We start from the raw sequence: 18007 nt of genomic DNA on the forward strand, positions 1-18007 counted from the left end.
TATATATATATATATATATATATATATATAAAATAATATATAATATTTTATATATATGTGTATATATATATATATATATATATATATATATATATATATATATATATTATATGTATAATCTTAATCCTTAGATATATTTAGATTTTTTTTAAATTTTGACAAATAAAAATATACAGTGGTATCAACGCAGAACTGGATCCATTCATAACAAACGGAATTGAATTAAAACGCATTTATTATCATTAACTTTCATTCATGTATGTGAGTAAACTGCTGTAAAGATGAATGACAGTTCAAAGCAAAAAAGTAGCAATACATATATATACATATATAATCTGTCACTTACGACGGAACGTAACTTGCCACTTAATTAATATTTCCGTAGAGCACACAAAGATATCTCGTTCCTTCCCGCTCTAAAGTACGGAAGATGACGAGAAGGAGAAGCTGTACTCGCATGTAAGCATGCGACTGAAGCACGGCCGCGTTCTTCCTGATTAATTAGCTTAATTTGTTTGCACAACTGCGCGACGCGTACTCCTCTCCCCTCTCCCCTCTCCTTTCACCCTCCTACTCGCAACGTCAGCGTTCACTCCTCTCCGCTCGTTTACTTTACAGTAAACTCGCGTAAGAACAATATAATTGAGCGATATCTCGTTCGATGTTTACATTAATTAAATGTTCGCGATTGCACAGTGAGTGTTGGAAAATTATTTAAATTATTTAGGGTACATCAATTATCCTCCGTGAAATATATCCATAAGTCCATATATAGCGTGAGATATTAAAAATATCTATATGCAGATTCGAAGATGTTCGAGAGATTTTGTGAACTATCTTACACAGTATATATAAAATGCAATATTATATTGCAATTTTCTTTCTAAATTTATATATGTAAATGGTGTAACAACAATAATGACATTCCCTTTTTTTCAAATTCTTCAAAGATTTTCATAAACTATTTAAAAATTTTTTTATCTCACGTTTACGTGAGTTCGTCAAATGTCAATCTATAAAATCACCACTTATGAAATTTAATTTTGCTCATGTATAATTCTGCATTGAAGAATTAATATCTGTAACTTGTTTTTTTCTCGAACATCTAAAAATCTGCATGAAGGGGTATATCTTTCGTTAAAACATCTCTCTTGAAATTTTTTTATGAATATATTTAATTGCAAAATCTTTAAATTTGTGGCGGAAAAAAAATAACCGACATAAAAGTACTCACGTTAATTCTGAAGTGTGCCGCGTCCGCGTTCAAGGAGATGACTCTAATCGGCCGTACCCTTGGTACCTTGATTGCTAGAGGTGGTCCCGGTGGTGGTGCCGTTCCCGGTGCTATCGTCGTTGCTACGTTGCTGGACGCTGCCGCCGTTACCGACGCCGATCGATTCGCGCTGCTGGGACGTTGCCTTACCACGTGACACGACGGTGGCATCGCAGCGACGGACAACGACGACGGTGTGCTCGGAACCGCGTCCGCATCCACTGTCGCTGCTCCTCGTCATACTTGACGCCGCTAACGACTGCACCAAAGACAAAGAACGAACTTACTACCTTAATCCTGGCGTCTCGTCCAGGTCTGCTTGACCCATTTTTATTTTTTTATATATTTTTATATATTTTATTTTATTATATATATATATGTTTTTTTTTTGTCACATTCTATATATATGGCATTTTTGAGACTAAAATGTAGAAGGGATTATGGGAATTATTAGGGAGAATCTTGTAATAATTCTTTTCTCGTGTTTTTAATATCTTTAATTATATCTTTTTTTCTGGATAATTTTTAGAGGAATTTTCGACAATTTTTTCAAAAGTATTCAATTTATAATTTTTTTCCAAAATAATTTTTTTACTATTTGAATTTTAATACTACTTTTATTAAGAAGTCACGTTTTTGAATTGGATCCTATGACTTTATCAATATTCAATTTATAAATAGTCATCTATAAAATAAGCAATATATTTAATTAAAAATTAAAAAGTTAATTAATTATTTTGTAACATAAGTCAATTTTTGGTTTAATAAAATTTGGCAAATAAAATATGTATTTTAATAAAGCACATTCAGAGGATTTAGTAAGTGAACTTAGAGATCTCTCCCAGTTGCTGCGATAAAGCGCTTTGATAAAACCTCTTGACACAGCTTCTTTGATATTACTCGGAAGTACTCCAAATATCGTAAAATATTTCATACGAAAAATTTACGGTAAAAGCATTCTCAGTTAATTGCAATAAGTTGAAAAGCAAATAATAAAGATCGAAGATTTGGCGAATTTCGCCGCTGATTGTTTGCCGTATAAACACTCTAGGCACACTAGGCACAGTTCCAGGCAAACAGTAGACCAATCTAAGAGTGTAATTTAATATATGTAAATAACACATTTATGAAAAAGAGACAGAGAGCGAAAATAGGAAAGAGAGACATAGAGAAAAAGAGACTTACCTTCGATTATAACCAGGTCAAACTTCCCTCCGGTCAATGAACGTGATTTAGGAACGTGCCTAGACGAGGGCCAAGAGAATAAACCTTTCACAGTCTGTTTCTCCCGCTCAATTTTCCCACAATGTCCCATTCGATCACGTCCACAAGAAAATTATCGCATAAATCCAAGTCGCCGTTTCACCTGCGAAGCGAAAAAAGTGCACAAGTTTTTCAAATAATTGTATATTATGTGAAGAGTGTTTAAACACTAAAAATATCTCAAGCACCCATACACATATAAACACATGCATATATAGAAAAATTGATTCCATTTTTATTTTATTAGCTTGTTAAGTTTAAAATTTATTACATGTCTCTACAGATATTTATTCACATTCAACAGATATTTATTATATTACAGAGAGAGAAAAAGATGGCTTATATATTTATTACATAAATGAATTGATTGCGCATGTTGCCGTTCTAAATATGGAAGATCGATAGCATAATAAAGTGATTCCGCGCGCGTTCGTGTTCCTATTTAGAAATTTATTAACCACATTTTTATTCGTTATCGATATTAATGCAAAATGTATCCAAATATTCGCAATACTTTTTTCATATATCCAGTTTCTATCGTCCGCATTTCATATATATACGTATATCAAAGTTACTTTATTACTAGATTTTTGTGATTAACTTTTTTGTTGCACACGACACATAGACACACTATTTTAATTAGTATCTTATACAATTATTTTTATGAATAACACAGATCCTTTCCTTTTTAGATAGTACTTTCCTCCCGCGAGAGTATCTGACTTCAGAAGTAAAAATATATCCTTTATAGTGCTCTGAGTGTTCTGTGAAATTTGATAAAATATTTACACGTTTATTTAAATAGTATCAAAAATTAACCGTCCTCCTTGTATGTTTTATATAATAAGAACGCCTTGCTAATCCAATTAACGTCTTATTTAGTGTCTCATGACACTATCTTGATTAACAATATTACATAATATTTTTACGTACAGGTCAATTTCTACAATTCAATTCTACTATCAATTTATGCTCTCTCTCCTTACGTACGCTTAATTTCTAATGCACGTGCAATTTCAAATAGGAAAGATCAATAACATAATGAAGTAACTCTCCGTTTGTTCGTGTCCTTGATCATCGATGTATTTTTATAAGAAAAGTTCGCTCAAATTTAATATATAGGTTTTATTTTTATTACATCTCAGATGATTTATCTATAATTCTACTTATTGTTATTTTCCATTCGTCACATTTCATTGTTCAATTTTGTAGCGTACATTTATTACATTTGTGTTTCGAATTTTATACGCAATCAATTATACACAAATGTGCAAACTCGGTTCTTATAAATCCCATCGCGCAAAATAATTATTTTTTTCGGAAAAAAAATTGAAATTTGTAATTTTTAGCGTCTTTTTTTTTTTTTTTTTTTTATTTCTATCACGAAATTTGGCAAATTTAACACATGTGGATATCATTAAAAAATATTAATAAAATCTTTTGCATTAATTTAGCATGTTCTTTTCTTCTCTCTCTTTTTCCCCCTCTTTCTCCTTCTCTCTCTCTCTCTCCCCTCCTCTTTCTTTTATCATTATGTAATAAATAATAAGTATAAAGTGCAAGAGAAACATTGTGCGCAAGCAGACACGTGGGGTCGTCACCCTACGACACAAGGGTCATCAAAGTAAGAAACAGAGGCTACCAGACGGGCTGTCGCCACCGCGATTGCGACCGTAAAAGAGGGTATATATATGCATACAAAAAGAGTCCTGTAGAATTCGATCGTGTTACTTTCCTCGGAAAGTGGAAACTCGAAAGCGAACATCTCCACGCGCACACAAAGCATTTAGATTAAAGTTAATTAATCCGAGCAAATTTATTAGAGATGAGCTCTCGTAATATTTTTTTTTTTTTAACTAAGATAAATTAAGAGAAATAAACGTGCATACATTTTTAATTAATTTATGCACAAATACTTGATCATGATTATCCTATCTTATAATATCGGCTTATAAAGCAGTAGATTTGAATATTCTCATTAATACTTTCGCTAATCTCTCTTATTTCTTAAATACTTACAACGCCATGTACAATATGCCAGAATGTATTTGCATCATTTTCAGGATTAACTCTTATACTGTATACCAGGACGTCTAAATAAACGTCTTGCACAATATTTCACACATTTTTTAGATATCTTTCAAACGACAACGTATATAAACTATTCTGTAAAAAAACACAGTGTTTTCTCATCCTGTCTTTATTTGTTTGAAATTTTTTAACCTCTTTTAAACAACATTGTCCGGCACATGGGACACTATAAGAAAAAAAATCGCATATATACATATATTTTCACAAATATATATTCCATTTATTCATGTCGTTTCTATGTGATTCTCGAAGCAAATGAACATAAATATTGCTCCATAAAGCAATAGGAGAAGATAACAGACAGAGTGATTGGAGTGAGTTCTACGATTTCAATTACAATCGATTGCGTTCCGAATTTCCTCTCCTCTTACCCTCCCCCCTCTCACTCTCTCTCTCTCTCTCTCCTTCTCTCTATCGCTTTCTCCCTGTCAACGACAGATCTACTTAACCGCTTTGATCTCACGCTTTAATCCTTTCCGCGATTATCCGCCTCCGTCGAGAGAATCTTCTACTTCGGTACTACTACTATTATATATCTACTCGTGCCCTTCTATTGCCGCCTTTTGACATCAAATGCTTTAGCATTTAATGCATATCGCCGCGTCTGGAGAGCACTACTATGCCATTAACTGTCGATTCGCGTAGACAACGAACTCTCGTCCTTGACAGATCAAAAGAATATCAACGGAGATAATGACGATTTGGCTCCGTCGACGCGCTACGCGACCTCGAAGAACGGATCGTTTAATCGCACCCTTGAGTCTCTCAATTTCCCTTATGTCGGTATTCAATGAGCCGTCTGATGTACCCTAGTAGTCTCGGTATCGAGCAAGTTTATTCAGAAAGAGATACGATTCTTTTCTCAAGTATCGTCTTTACATTGCTAAACTTTACGATTTATTAGAGAATTTTTTCGATTTCGAGAATACGAAAGCTGATTTTTATTCTTTATGATTATTATACATATCCTATGAAACAAACTGCATAATAAGCTAAAGTCAAACTTTTTATTCAACTCTTGCAATTAATTAATGAATTAATTAATTTATGTAATTTATTAAGATGCTTATGATGACTCGAAGATTTTTAATATTTAAATGATAGCGGCTGCGTTTTTTCGTAGCATATATTACAAGTAAAGTAATGCGGTAGCAAAGGATACATTTTTTATTCTTCTATTCATTTTATTCCTAAAAAATTAAATTAATAAAATAATTTAAATTTGATTCAAATTGAATTTTATTATACACATGTGCAGTGTAACTCGTAAAACTTATCCAGGTTGAAAAACAGAGAATAAATATAATTTTTTTAATCAATATAATGAGCACTCACTTATTTCAATCGTAATATCTCGGATTAAGACAAACGATATGTCATCATGCATTTCAATGATGAGAAAGCGAAAATAATATAAGATAAGTAGAAAATCACCCGACATGTCCATAAGATAAGATTTCACGATTTTTTAGAAATATATTTTATTTTTATAAAAAAAATATCTGATTACACATTGCGTTTTCTTTATTTGAATAATAATTATATGTAAAAATTATATTTCATTATATTGTAATAATGTTATATTGTAATATTGTTATAGCGTTATTAAATATAATGTCATTATAATATACACAAAGGACTGTATTAACCAGAGATTATTTATTAAGAAATTTATCTTTTAATAAATAATCAATCTTTTAATAAAAAATACAATTGAGATATTTATTACAGGTAAAAATTGACACTTTTGAATATTACCGCCGGAGATTGCAAATGATTCAAAACTATCCGCATTAGAAAATATAAATATTAAATAACACGTGATTTACAACATCATTTCCTGTTTATATGTCACATACCATTTATGTGTATTTACGAAACGGTTATTGTGCACTTCACTGGCAAGCAAGCGACCTGATTTCAGTAGCGCAACTCTCGAAGCGAAACTCTACCAAATCCGTTTTCCAGCTTGCCCGTCCAAGTTGGAGAACAGAACGAGTTTCGATTCGCCTTTGTCCCGTCATAGCCTGCTCCAAGATACGTGTCATCTGAACGCTTATATCATCCGTCTATTATCATTTTGCTTGCATTCTAGAAGACCCCTGTCATTGATTTTCGCGGGTTTGTCAACATATCGCGAGACACTCGGTATCCGAGGTATCGAAATGCTCCGAAATGATTCGGTTAATCTTGAGAAAAGTAGCCAAATCGATCAAGCTAAATTATGAAATTGCAAAAAATCAGTTCATGCTTTTATATAATATAATATCACGAAATGATTTTTCTAACATTATTAAAAAGATCGAAACAAAATTTAACAAATCTTACTTCATTTTAAATGCAATATACATATATTCGAAATCAAAGGAGTATCAGTAAAAATAATCAACTACCTCAACGTGATTAAAATAAAGGCGATCAAAGACAAAGCAATAATAACTATATTTTTATTTGTGATCCGATTATTATCGGGAAGAGTATCTTTGAATAATCTTAATTTTCATTCATTACTTTTTGCATTTATTACGATTAATTCATTACCGTTACATTCTGCTGTCGCACTTCATGAAAGAACAAAACAGACGAAGATAAGGAAAAAGAGAGAGAGAGAGAGAGAAATAGAGAGAGCAACTATGAGTCGGGGTCTATCGATCGAGGAAGATCAGGGGGCGAGAAAGGGTGGAAGAAGGACAGTAAAGAGTTTCGTACGGCACGTACCCAAATACGCTGGACGATAGATATACTGATGCGCGATCGATTTTTCCGACCTCGGGATCTCCCGATTCGTTAAGCGATTCACAGTGAGTGCCTCGTGATGAGTAACGAAAAGTAAAGAGAAAACTATTGAACATAGGAAGGGAAAGAAGAGCGAAAAAAACTCAAAGAGAAAATGAAAAGAACCAGAAATACTTTTCATAAAAATCTAACAATTCGAAAATTTTATATATTGCACATTGATAGCAGCCTAGATATTAAAATATCTATATTTGTGATAAATGCGTATATGTAGGTACCATATATAGGCAAGAACAAATATGAAAACTGCGTTTATAAAATCGGTCAGTCATTACAATGCAAGAAATGTGAATTAAAGCAAAAATCAAATATTAAAATAATATAGATGTAAAAATTGCATGAATATAAAAGCTTGATCAATTATTAAAACAATAATTTAACTTTGCGATACTCTTTTATAAAGAATAATAATTATATATTAATGCCTGAATTATGTTACCTAACATTTTACAGAAGCATTATTCATTTTTCCATTATTTGTACATATCTTTATTACTTATACCATATACGTATTAAAGAAATGCATTGTTCGTTTCTTCTATTGCTTTAAATATAAAAACCTATCTCTTATAACTTCTTAGTAAAAAAAAAAAATCTTGTATAAAATTTTTTGTAAACCCAGGATTAAAAAATGACTTTTATTTTCTTCCACACTGTTGCAAATACTAATGCAATCCAACAAAAAAAAAATTTATACCATATACGTATTAAAGAAATGCATTGTTCATTTCTTCTATTGCTTTAAATATAAAAACCTATCTCTTATAACTTCTTAGTAAAAAAAAAAAAATCTTGTATAAAATTTTTTGTAAACCCAGGATTAAAAAATGACTTTTATTTTCTTCCACACTGTTGCAAATACTAATGCAATCCAACAAAAAAAAAATTTTTGGAGCCAAGAAAGTGAATATCATTCTTCTGGATTTCTTGCTAGTTCGCTTTCACATCACAATATCGATAAATTTGAGATTAAAGTGACAAAGAAAGCTATTTTAATATAATTTATCATGCCACATGCGTTAAAGAAATTTTATTTTATTCAAAATTAAATACATTGTTAAAACTCTCTTATAGAGCCTTAAAAAAATTACAAAAATTTTTCTTAACATTAATAGCAAATTCTTTTGAAGGATTAAACGTTCTAGCGACGTACTCAATATTTAATAAAATAACACATAAGACATTAAAATAAATTATTTTTATAATTTTAATTTTAATTTTCTCAAGATAATGATATGATGGGGCAATTTAAAAGCCAAAACTATATTCAACGTAAAACAACTACGAAAAATGATAATTATCTTCTGTCCCTTGTATTTTTTATGGAACTACATTATAGTGTTATTCACGCAACTTTTCCATTTCCGCGACTATTTCCGAGAGCGGAATAGTCGCCTTCGGCTATAATACCTTCGAACCTGAGAAGAGGTTCGCCCCAAGGGGTTAAGAGCAAGCCGTGACAGTTATATCTAACGGGCTTGAAAGTAGACTGAGAAGTCGAGTTGACGCGGCAGCGACTATTTTTGTTCGCGAACGAAGGCGACATTCCTGTTATGTTTCCGCGAGTTTCAATGATTACTCAGTCGTACCTCGGAATGGAGCAACAACCGGGATATGCGCTCGTGAGGTAATTTAACGAGATATTTTCCCAAATCGCTTATTTCGATTCATAGCCTGACAGTTGTTTCACAGGAAACGAGATTAGCTCGTAAAACGTAGAAAGAAACGTCAAAATTTTTCCTTTTCGGCAGCAATGAGCACTATGTTATTATACCTCTATGTTATCATAACTCTAATGATCGATAAATTAAACAATTAATATGCAACGTGAGAAGAATTTATTTATAATTTGCTTAAATAACATAACATTTAATTATAATTACACATTAAAAAGATAAACCCTCTTTTAAAAAGATCGACTCACTTTCAAAATAATCTATGTTTGAATTACGTATAGGTATATGTCAATAGTGATATGGTACGTATGAGTAATAAAGATAAATAGAAGATTATCAAAAAGCGTAGAATAAAATTCGTCAATAAATTTCCAATTTTATTTAATTTTTTCATATATATGTATGTGTGTGATCTTTCGTATAAATTGTCCCTTAGTGATCAACATCAATTAATTATTCTTATAATTAATTCCACAAAATGACACGTACAAAGTCCATAAATCCTAACATATAGTCGCTATGTTACAAAGGAAGGAAGTTTTATTATCAGGGGACTCTTCGTATGGTTTATAATACTTATGTGTATCGGAATAATAGATGTGTATGAAGTTAACAAGTTAATTTTCATTTGTCGTAACACAAGTGTATATCAAAGACGTAAAATAAACTGCAATTCTTGAAAAATCTTCTTCCATAAAAAAATTAGAGTAAATAACTTTTGAGTCATTGTGAATACTGTTATCAGCGATAAATCATTCTATCCGATAAAGCATGTAACACCATATCAAGCAGTATCAATTTAGATGTATATAGAATCAAGTGTAAGATTGCTTATCGATTGCAAGAAGCATGATCGATGAACAATATAACAGATAAGCGTCGATGCTTTTAAGTTGAAGACATTCTTCATATATGCGTACTGTATTTATTGGAAACAAAGAAAACATGTGCGAAATCATTATTATTAAATTTCTCTTCCGTAACGATATCGTCTTTATCGCATATATTAGTGTGAAGGTTATTTATTACGTAATAGCTTAATCGGAAAAAAAAAAGATTAATTTATTTTTATAAAAAAAAAGTTAAAACATTTTCTAATTCTTCATCTAATTCTTCTAATCTCTCATACTTAAATGCAGGCATACATGTATATACGCACATCTATCGTTTCGACGAAAAAAAAATTCGATGTCGCTTAGGATGATCGCGTTAAAAAAAATAATTTATATATTCTAAATAATAAATTTCCGCCAAAATCTCGCGTATCGAATAGCGTCAGTTACAATGTCAGCGAAGAGATATCCATTTATGCATGTTTAATTTGAACGCGCATAGTCGTCAGCAGTTTACATCAATGAAATGCATACCGCGAATCGTCTACGACTTTAACGTGCATATCTCAAGTGCTTGTAATGCGGTAACGGCTGACGGCACGGCGTGTGCATTACAATCACTTGTATCCGGAGAATTGTCAGTTTACTTAACTCGATAACGACACGGCGCGTCGCGGGAGACGGGACGGCGCCGGACTATACGTTCGCCGCAACTACTGCGACATTATTACTCCACAAATCCCATGACTAATTCAATCTCCGCGAGACTGAACGAGATCGAGACCGGACGGCCGGAAGTCGCCGATTCCGAAAGAGGAACGGGATCGTTCCGGAAGCGAGACGACGCGTTTCAATCTCGACGATTCACCGGCAAATTCTCCAAGAGCTGCAAACCAATTCTCGAAGTCATCCTCACGCACTCAAATACACATACACACATATATAGAATTTTATATATATATATATATATATATGTGTGTGTGTATGTATGTATATATGTTATGCACACACATATCCCTGTGCCCACGCATACAGCGCGCCCCTGCTTCCGTCTCCGCTCGCCCCTTGTCCTATCCCCCTCTCCCCCCTTCTTCCCCTTCCGCCCCTCGCGAAAATCGATCCGCCACCGGCCTGGACAGTAGCAGTCTACGTAGAATGGCTCCGACCTGTACCCTCTCTTCGACGAACGTGAACAGGGGGACATCCGGAGCTGCAGAACAGCGTCGTTCGACACTCCTACATATCCCGCAATCGATCCCCAATCAACGCCATTATGCGATAGAAACCAGGGGGATGTGGGATGAGAGAGGGGAGAAAGGGGGAGGATGGGGGGGGGGGGCAAAGCGAGGAGGAAAGGTTGATCGCCGGCAACCATGATCGTCGTGGGATCAGGGTGTCTCTCGCGTCTCTCCACATACACGAGGTGTGATATAGAGTAGAATAGGAGGAACTCTTACCTGCTCACCCTGCGCGACAGCCGACCGACGACGTCACTCATCCTCACGATCTCACTAGCGCGTTTCACCACGCAACCGCTCGCGACGCCAGGATGGCATCGGGGCGCGTTGATCACCCTCCCTCCCTCGGCCCCACCGGATGCTCTGCCTGGTTCTCCCTTGAGGCTCCCTTTGTCACTCACTCGCCAAGCACGGGGACAGGTGTCGGGGGATTGCGTAAGTTGAGTCTCGCGCGATTTCCTTTCAGATTCGGCAGTTTACGTACGATTCACAAGCGCGACTAACTTCGCGAATATTCGCGCGATGAACCGCGAATATCGATGACGATCAGTCATCGCTCTCGAAAATTTGCTGGATCGTTAACGTCGTCTATCAAATTCACGCTGAATTCGATTCGATCGTGCCCGCGACTCCTCTCGTGACCTCTCTCACCGCCCCTTTCGCGAATTTTTGCGACTGCGCTCACTCGGGGACCCGGGAACCGACGACGCAACACACACGTGCTCACGTCCCGACCGGCGGCGTCAGACTGCGCGAGAAACGAGAAAGCGCTCGACGCGCCCGAGTCACCCGACGCCGCGTTCACGACCCTCCACGATCCCCCCCACTCCTCATCGCGCGTTCAACCCCTACCCGCCGTCCCTATGCCGCTGCGGTCCGACGACGGCGACGACGACGTTGCTCCCTTCTTCCTCTCTCCTCTCACCTCTCACGGTCTCACGTTCGCGCGCAGTCGGCCACGACGCGTCCTCGCCCTCCTACCTCCGCCGTCCTTGGTTTGCACAAGCGCATCGTCCGATGACGCGCCGCGATTGCGCGTCAGAAGGGTTACTCGGCTACTAATTGTACTGTTCACGATATTATATCGAAGTATCGATAGTTTAGACACTAGAAAATAAAAAAGATACGCGTACATACAATATAAGATATCTCAGTTATGAATTTTTAATCTCTCGAGATAAATGTAACTTGCTAAATCAAACATCAGTCGATAAAAGATACGAGATACATTTCTACAAACGTATAAAAATTATATAAAATCATTATAACGACGACGATTAAAGGAACAGTACTTCGCATTACTGCATATTTTTTTATTTTTCTGAAAATAGTTCTCTTGCATTTCGCCTTTCCTTTACAATTTTTATTTGTCTCCAAATATTTTTGGTAATGATATTTTACATTTTGTATTTTTTACTAAATATATAACTTATTCGTTATTATTTTTTAATTATCAATATTTAGTTATTTTGTTAAATAATTAAATATTAATAATTGAAAAATAATATCAGAATATCAGAAATATATAAAACACGAAGATACATTTCAAATGTTAAATAAAGAAAAATAATGAAAAAGATGTTGAACATTATAAAAACGTTACGTAACGTAATCTAATATAAAACAGAATAAAAGAATAAAACAGAATGATAAACGCGTGACAATATTTATCATAGAATCGATATTTAATGTAATTTTACGTCATCTATTAAGTCAACAATAATTGTATTTAACAACTTGATAAGGATTATTGGTTTTGAAAAATACTCGCCGGTATCACGTACAGTTTCGTGTCACAATTACCCTAATGCCCTAATTGATCTCGCATGATGAGATCTTTGCAAGTACGTCACTAGTTACGGCGCTATCGCTTCGATAAACCCCGCTGCGACGTATCGTTGACGCGTTTCCATCCCCCACGCTATCCCCAACACCGGACGTCAGGAGGATGGCAGCACGTGTTGCCACCCTTTCTCTAGGGCTCTGTTACTCGCGTGGCAATCAACGCAGACGCGATATTCTCCGTGCGGGAGGAACCCCCATTTGTAGGGGTTACACACGGATTACATCTTCCGACTGTTAACCCTTTTATTACGAGTGATTCTTTTACTGTAATTTTTTTCGTAAAACAGTTTGAATAATAAAATTAACAAAAGTTTTAATATTTTTTACACTGTAATAAATATAATATAATATAATATTGTATATATAAACATATATTCTAATCATAGAATCAATATTCTCTGCTCTGTGGGGTAATTTCATTATTCCCTTGTCATAACAGAAAGGTTAAAAAGATATAATAAAATTAATTTTAAATATGGATTTATATATATTTATGAAAGATTTTCTCAATTTTCAAGAAGATGTAATAAATCATATCTACAATTTATAAAAGAAGTCATATAAAATTATGATTGTTTATAAGAATCTTAACTTATTAAAGAAAATCTTTTTCAAAATTCTCTTAAAATATCTTTAAAAAAGTAAATAAAAAAATAATGTCTTCATTATATTATTGGTATAATATATATATATATATATTGTTAAATTATTCGAAATAATTCAAATTAGTTGGAAAATTCTCTTTTGCAGTAGAAAGTTAATCTTATCAGAATATTAAGAGAAAAGAGAGAGAGAGAGAGAGAGAGAGAGAGAGAAAGAGAGTTGTTGAAGCGAGAAACAAATCGGTGCGCGTTCACGTACGAATTCTATTGTGCGAACGACAAGAGGGGATGCGATACATCGAACGCCTTATGTCGACCCTCTAGTCTTCGCCCTCTAGTCTTCGCAGTACTTGGTACTAGGTCAAACTTAGCTGGAAAGAAGGAATTAAAAGCTTACGCGAACAAAAACATTTAGGTGCGGTCTCGTGTTAGGGCTAATTCACTTTATTCTGATTAGACAAAAAGAGCGGCGCACCCTCACAAGGTTCCGATCCCCGAAATAGATAAATGGATAAGCATCGAATGGCAGGATCAATGAGCGACACGCCAAAAATGTAACGAGAGATTTAGAGAGATCCTCATCCTACTTACAACTTCAAAAACAAGCTATCAATGCTCTCGTATCGAAACACGAAGACAATTCTTTTTCCTTCCCATGTTCTTTCTATTTTTACTGGAATAAAAAAAGATTCAATTTTTTTGTGGACAAGTTCTCTTAATGACAAGTGATAAGCTATCTTCTTTAGTTTTATACATACATGTAATGTATATAGTTTATTGTTTTTAGCCTTACGTATCAACGTGACTGAGAGTTTTCCAACTTTTATTTGATTCCAAATGTTATTTTTTTTTAAGAGGAAGCATAGAGTAAATAATACATATGGCATACCGTGAAATCACTCTTTATACAATAAATGATGAATGGGAAACTAATTGTAGTATTTCTGTCTATTCATATAGTCATCTGCAAAAAAATATTTTGTAAACGATGTAATTAACTATGAGCATAATATGACAATATATTGTATATTATCATAATATTACATAATAAACAAGAAATTTATTTAATAAAAAATAAAAAAAAAAATTAATATAATATATAAAGAGTGAAAAAGACAGAGAGAGAGAGAGAGAATCACTTATACATTTTGTGTATGTATATTATGCATGCATTATATATTTTTTTATAATGTAATCTTTTTTATATCTTTTATATATATAAATAAAAATATTTATTTTTACACATACACACAAGATTTCTTAAATGAATATTATAATATTTTAATCATGAAATAGAAAATTATACCAAAAAAAACTCCTTCGAGCCGGATTTGAACCAGCGACCTATGGATATCTCTAATTGTGCCAACTACAGTCCACCGCTCTACCAACTGAGCTATCGAAGGTTCTTGGTTGATTTTTGCAACGAACGAATCATACCTGGTAGAGCATAATCAGCGTTATTAATTTAAAGTTTTTAACCAATAAAATATTATAAAAAGAGTCACTACATATTTATTAATAATTTTGCTACTAAATTCTATATTATATCTAATTTCTAAAAATATATTTAATTAATATATCTTTAGTATATATAAATTTATGTTATATATATATATTATTTATTTATTTTATAACAATTAATATAAAAATTCATTTATATGCTCAGCATTGTTTTGCAAAAACAAAATCATCGTTTAAAAATTGTTAACTTTTCTACCGCGAAATCTGATTATGGAGTAATTTTGTTATCCATCTTGATAATAGAAATAAAACGTTAAAAGCTATTAAATTTGTATCGATCAAATGCCACCTGTGTATAATTTATAAGTTATAAACGCAATATCGACAATGTCATAATGAATGAATTACAATGACATTACTATACCATAGGAAATGTTAGAAATGCTTAAGAATAATGAATAATGTTTCGGGAATCCTCGATATTTCCTGATAACGTCACCAACATACATATGTGAATGCCTTCCCTGTCGCTACATATCCTATATCTCTATCATTTTACGTTATAAAACGCCCACACACACACATATATATATTGCTTGTTATATATCGTTTATACAAAGAAATGTTTTGAGATATGGCTCACTTCATGAAAAATCAAATATACGTGCAAATCTTCAATCAAGTATAAAAATATAAATCAAATATAAAAAGTCAAGTATAAATCAAATATCAAAAATTGTATAAAATTTTTAGTACAATAAAATGTGCACAATAAACACATATAATATATAATATACATATAACAATTTAATAATAGAAAAATTTCAATAAAATACAGCATCTATCTTACTTGCTCTAGTACTTAATAGATTTGGAATAAATTTTACAGTGAAAGAAGGTTAAATTTACATTAATTAAATTAAAAACAGTTAATAAAATTTTAAAAAGACAATTAGATTACCCTTGCGTATTGTGAACATCTTTATCTCTACTAGATCTTCATCTACATCTTCATCTCTACTAGATCTATAAAGACATTATATTGTATAAAAAAAATTAAATAGAACGAACCGGAAGAACTTTAATAGCGCATATGTAGATATAAAAGGACTTACAAAACACATATCTGGCACATTTCACGCATCGAAAGAAAAAAAATAAATGATCTACGACCGTGACAGGACTCGAACCTGCAATCTTCGGATCCGAAGTCCGACGCCTTATCCATTAGGCCACACGGTCTACTGTTTGATATCATTTCAACCGAGTATATTAAAAAATTTATTGAATCTTCTTGTCTTGTATTGACCTAAAAAAATGTCAAAATTTATATATAAATGTAAAATGACACGATATCGTAAAAGATGTGAGTGTTTCTGTATCAATATTCATTAACATTCTTCAATTATTTACGATTCTACCTGATTGTTCGCTAAAATTTGTCTAAAGTCAGCAATCTTCAATTGTATTCCATCCGTGACGATACTTATGCCATTTCTCACTTAAATACGATAATAATTGTTGTCTAATTAATTAAAAATCACTAATCGTCGATAGAAATTCTATTTGCAACGATATCGAGAATATCGATTAACTTCTCGATGTACAATTGAAAAAGCAGCGGGTATTCCGAATAGTTGTTCTTGATTCTCGGTAGATGACACTACAAGGCAATGCGAAGTTAGGTTAGATTCAGTTAAAATCACAATCGAGAGAGATCTGTCAAAATTACTTGAACGTCATTAAGATAAAGATGACAACTTCTTTTCAAACGCAACTCTTAAATGTTTTAGGGAATAAGACGAAATATCTGGCGGAATTAAAAAAGACATTCGCGCGTCCATTAATACAACGTGAGGTTAAAATAGATATATAATACATAATTAAATATAACAAATTTCAACTAATAAATTACATACTGCTCGAAATTTACAAAATTATTTACAATAAGCATAGTATATATCTAATAGTATTGCATGCATATGCATGTTGATTGCATAAAAAATTGCAGTTGCAGTAAAAGCAATAGAATTGGAATACATAGAAGAAGGTGTATTAGAACGGATAAGTAAAAAATATAATATATCTGAGGAGCATGTAGATGAATACTATGCTGCTATTCTCACAATTTTGAAAATGCATCTACGTTTACAGTGCCATGATATCAAGCCTGTAGAATTCAAGCAATGTTTGGAGGAATTAAAGTAAATACATTACTAACAATAAAGCTTATTCTTAAAATTCTTCTCTGTATAACGATTGCATTCTACTTCTCAGCTGATCTTTATGTATCAATTACAGATTGACTCCAGATTGTATAGAAGATTTATCATCTGTGATTTATGGTCCAAAGCGATCTGATCTATTATCAGGCTTAATTCAAAGAACAAAGTTTAATCCACAATTGATCTCTTGCAAATGGCGTGTGGATATTACAATCTCCTCTAAGTAAGCCTGGATTTAAAAAAAATGTTTATATATATTGCGTTATGTTAAATAATATAATTATATATAAAAAGATCATAATTTCATATATTATTATTTAATTACAGTATAATAAACAGAGTGCTAGAACCAAATATCGTAATGGAGTGGACTTTCAATACAGGCGAATGTGTAATATTCGAATTGTCTTTGGCAAAATTTCACCAGTTGAGGCATACTATAGCCACCATTCTCGTCGAATTACAAACTTTGGAACAGCACAGTATTTTCAAATCTATCCAGTCCAGCTGACAATAACTGTGATAACTCGTTATTGAGAGATTTTGAGATATAAAAATGTAAAAACTCATTGTAATAGCAATTCATACATTTTCCTATGTATATGCAAGAAAATATAAATTACATGCCCTTCTATAGATTTGGATGATATTAAGCTTATCATATCATTAAATGAAGGTCATAATCCATTTGGCTTTGCAAA

The 18007-nt window shown here is 32.9% G+C and overlaps 1 protein-coding gene, 2 non-coding genes and 1 pseudogene across 3 annotated transcripts; 1 reads left to right on the plus strand and 3 right to left on the minus strand.

Annotated features, from left to right (window-relative positions):
* Nucleotides 1-555: 555 nt before the first annotated feature.
* Nucleotides 556-11934, minus strand: LOC138935193 (uncharacterized; annotated as a pseudogene).
* Nucleotides 11935-14933: 2999 nt separating this feature from the next.
* Trnay-gua (transfer RNA tyrosine (anticodon GUA)) lies at nucleotides 14934-15023 on the minus strand. The gene is given in 2 exon segments: nucleotides 14934-14969; nucleotides 14987-15023. It is a non-coding gene; the product is annotated as a tRNA-Tyr (tRNA).
* A 1227-nt stretch (nucleotides 15024-16250) lies between these two features.
* Trnar-ucg (transfer RNA arginine (anticodon UCG)) lies at nucleotides 16251-16323 on the minus strand. The gene has a single exon. It is a non-coding gene; the product is annotated as a tRNA-Arg (tRNA).
* A 466-nt stretch (nucleotides 16324-16789) lies between these two features.
* LOC138935135 (COMM domain-containing protein 5) lies at nucleotides 16790-17929 on the plus strand. Its single transcript, XM_070299562.1, has 4 exons — nucleotides 16790-16934; nucleotides 17093-17285; nucleotides 17383-17529; nucleotides 17634-17929. The coding sequence occupies exons 1-4, from the start codon at nucleotides 16835-16837 to the stop codon at nucleotides 17815-17817; spliced, it is 624 nt and encodes a 207-aa protein (XP_070155663.1). The 5' UTR covers nucleotides 16790-16834; the 3' UTR covers nucleotides 17818-17929.
* The last annotated feature ends 78 nt before the right edge of the window (nucleotides 17930-18007 follow it).

This window comes from Polyergus mexicanus, unplaced genomic scaffold (genome assembly GCF_030449975.1).
Source record: "Polyergus mexicanus isolate NDT 795.1 unplaced genomic scaffold, iyPolMexi1.0 SCAF_1, whole genome shotgun sequence".
Lineage (NCBI taxonomy): Eukaryota > Metazoa > Arthropoda > Insecta > Hymenoptera > Formicidae > Polyergus > Polyergus mexicanus.

What these genes read in the sequence shown, in the direction of transcription:
- LOC138935135 (XM_070299562.1), top strand. Translation starts at nt 16,835, where the DNA reads ATGACAACTTCTTTTCAAACGCAACTCTTAAATGTTTTAGGGAATAAG. An exon ending in CGCGCGTCCATTAATACAAC is followed by an intron (nt 16,935 to 17,092) that starts GTGAGGTTAAAA and finishes AAAAAATTGCAG; the next exon opens with TTGCAGTAAAAGCAATAGAA. An exon ending in CAATGTTTGGAGGAATTAAA is followed by an intron (nt 17,286 to 17,382) that starts GTAAATACATTA and finishes TATCAATTACAG; the next exon opens with ATTGACTCCAGATTGTATAG.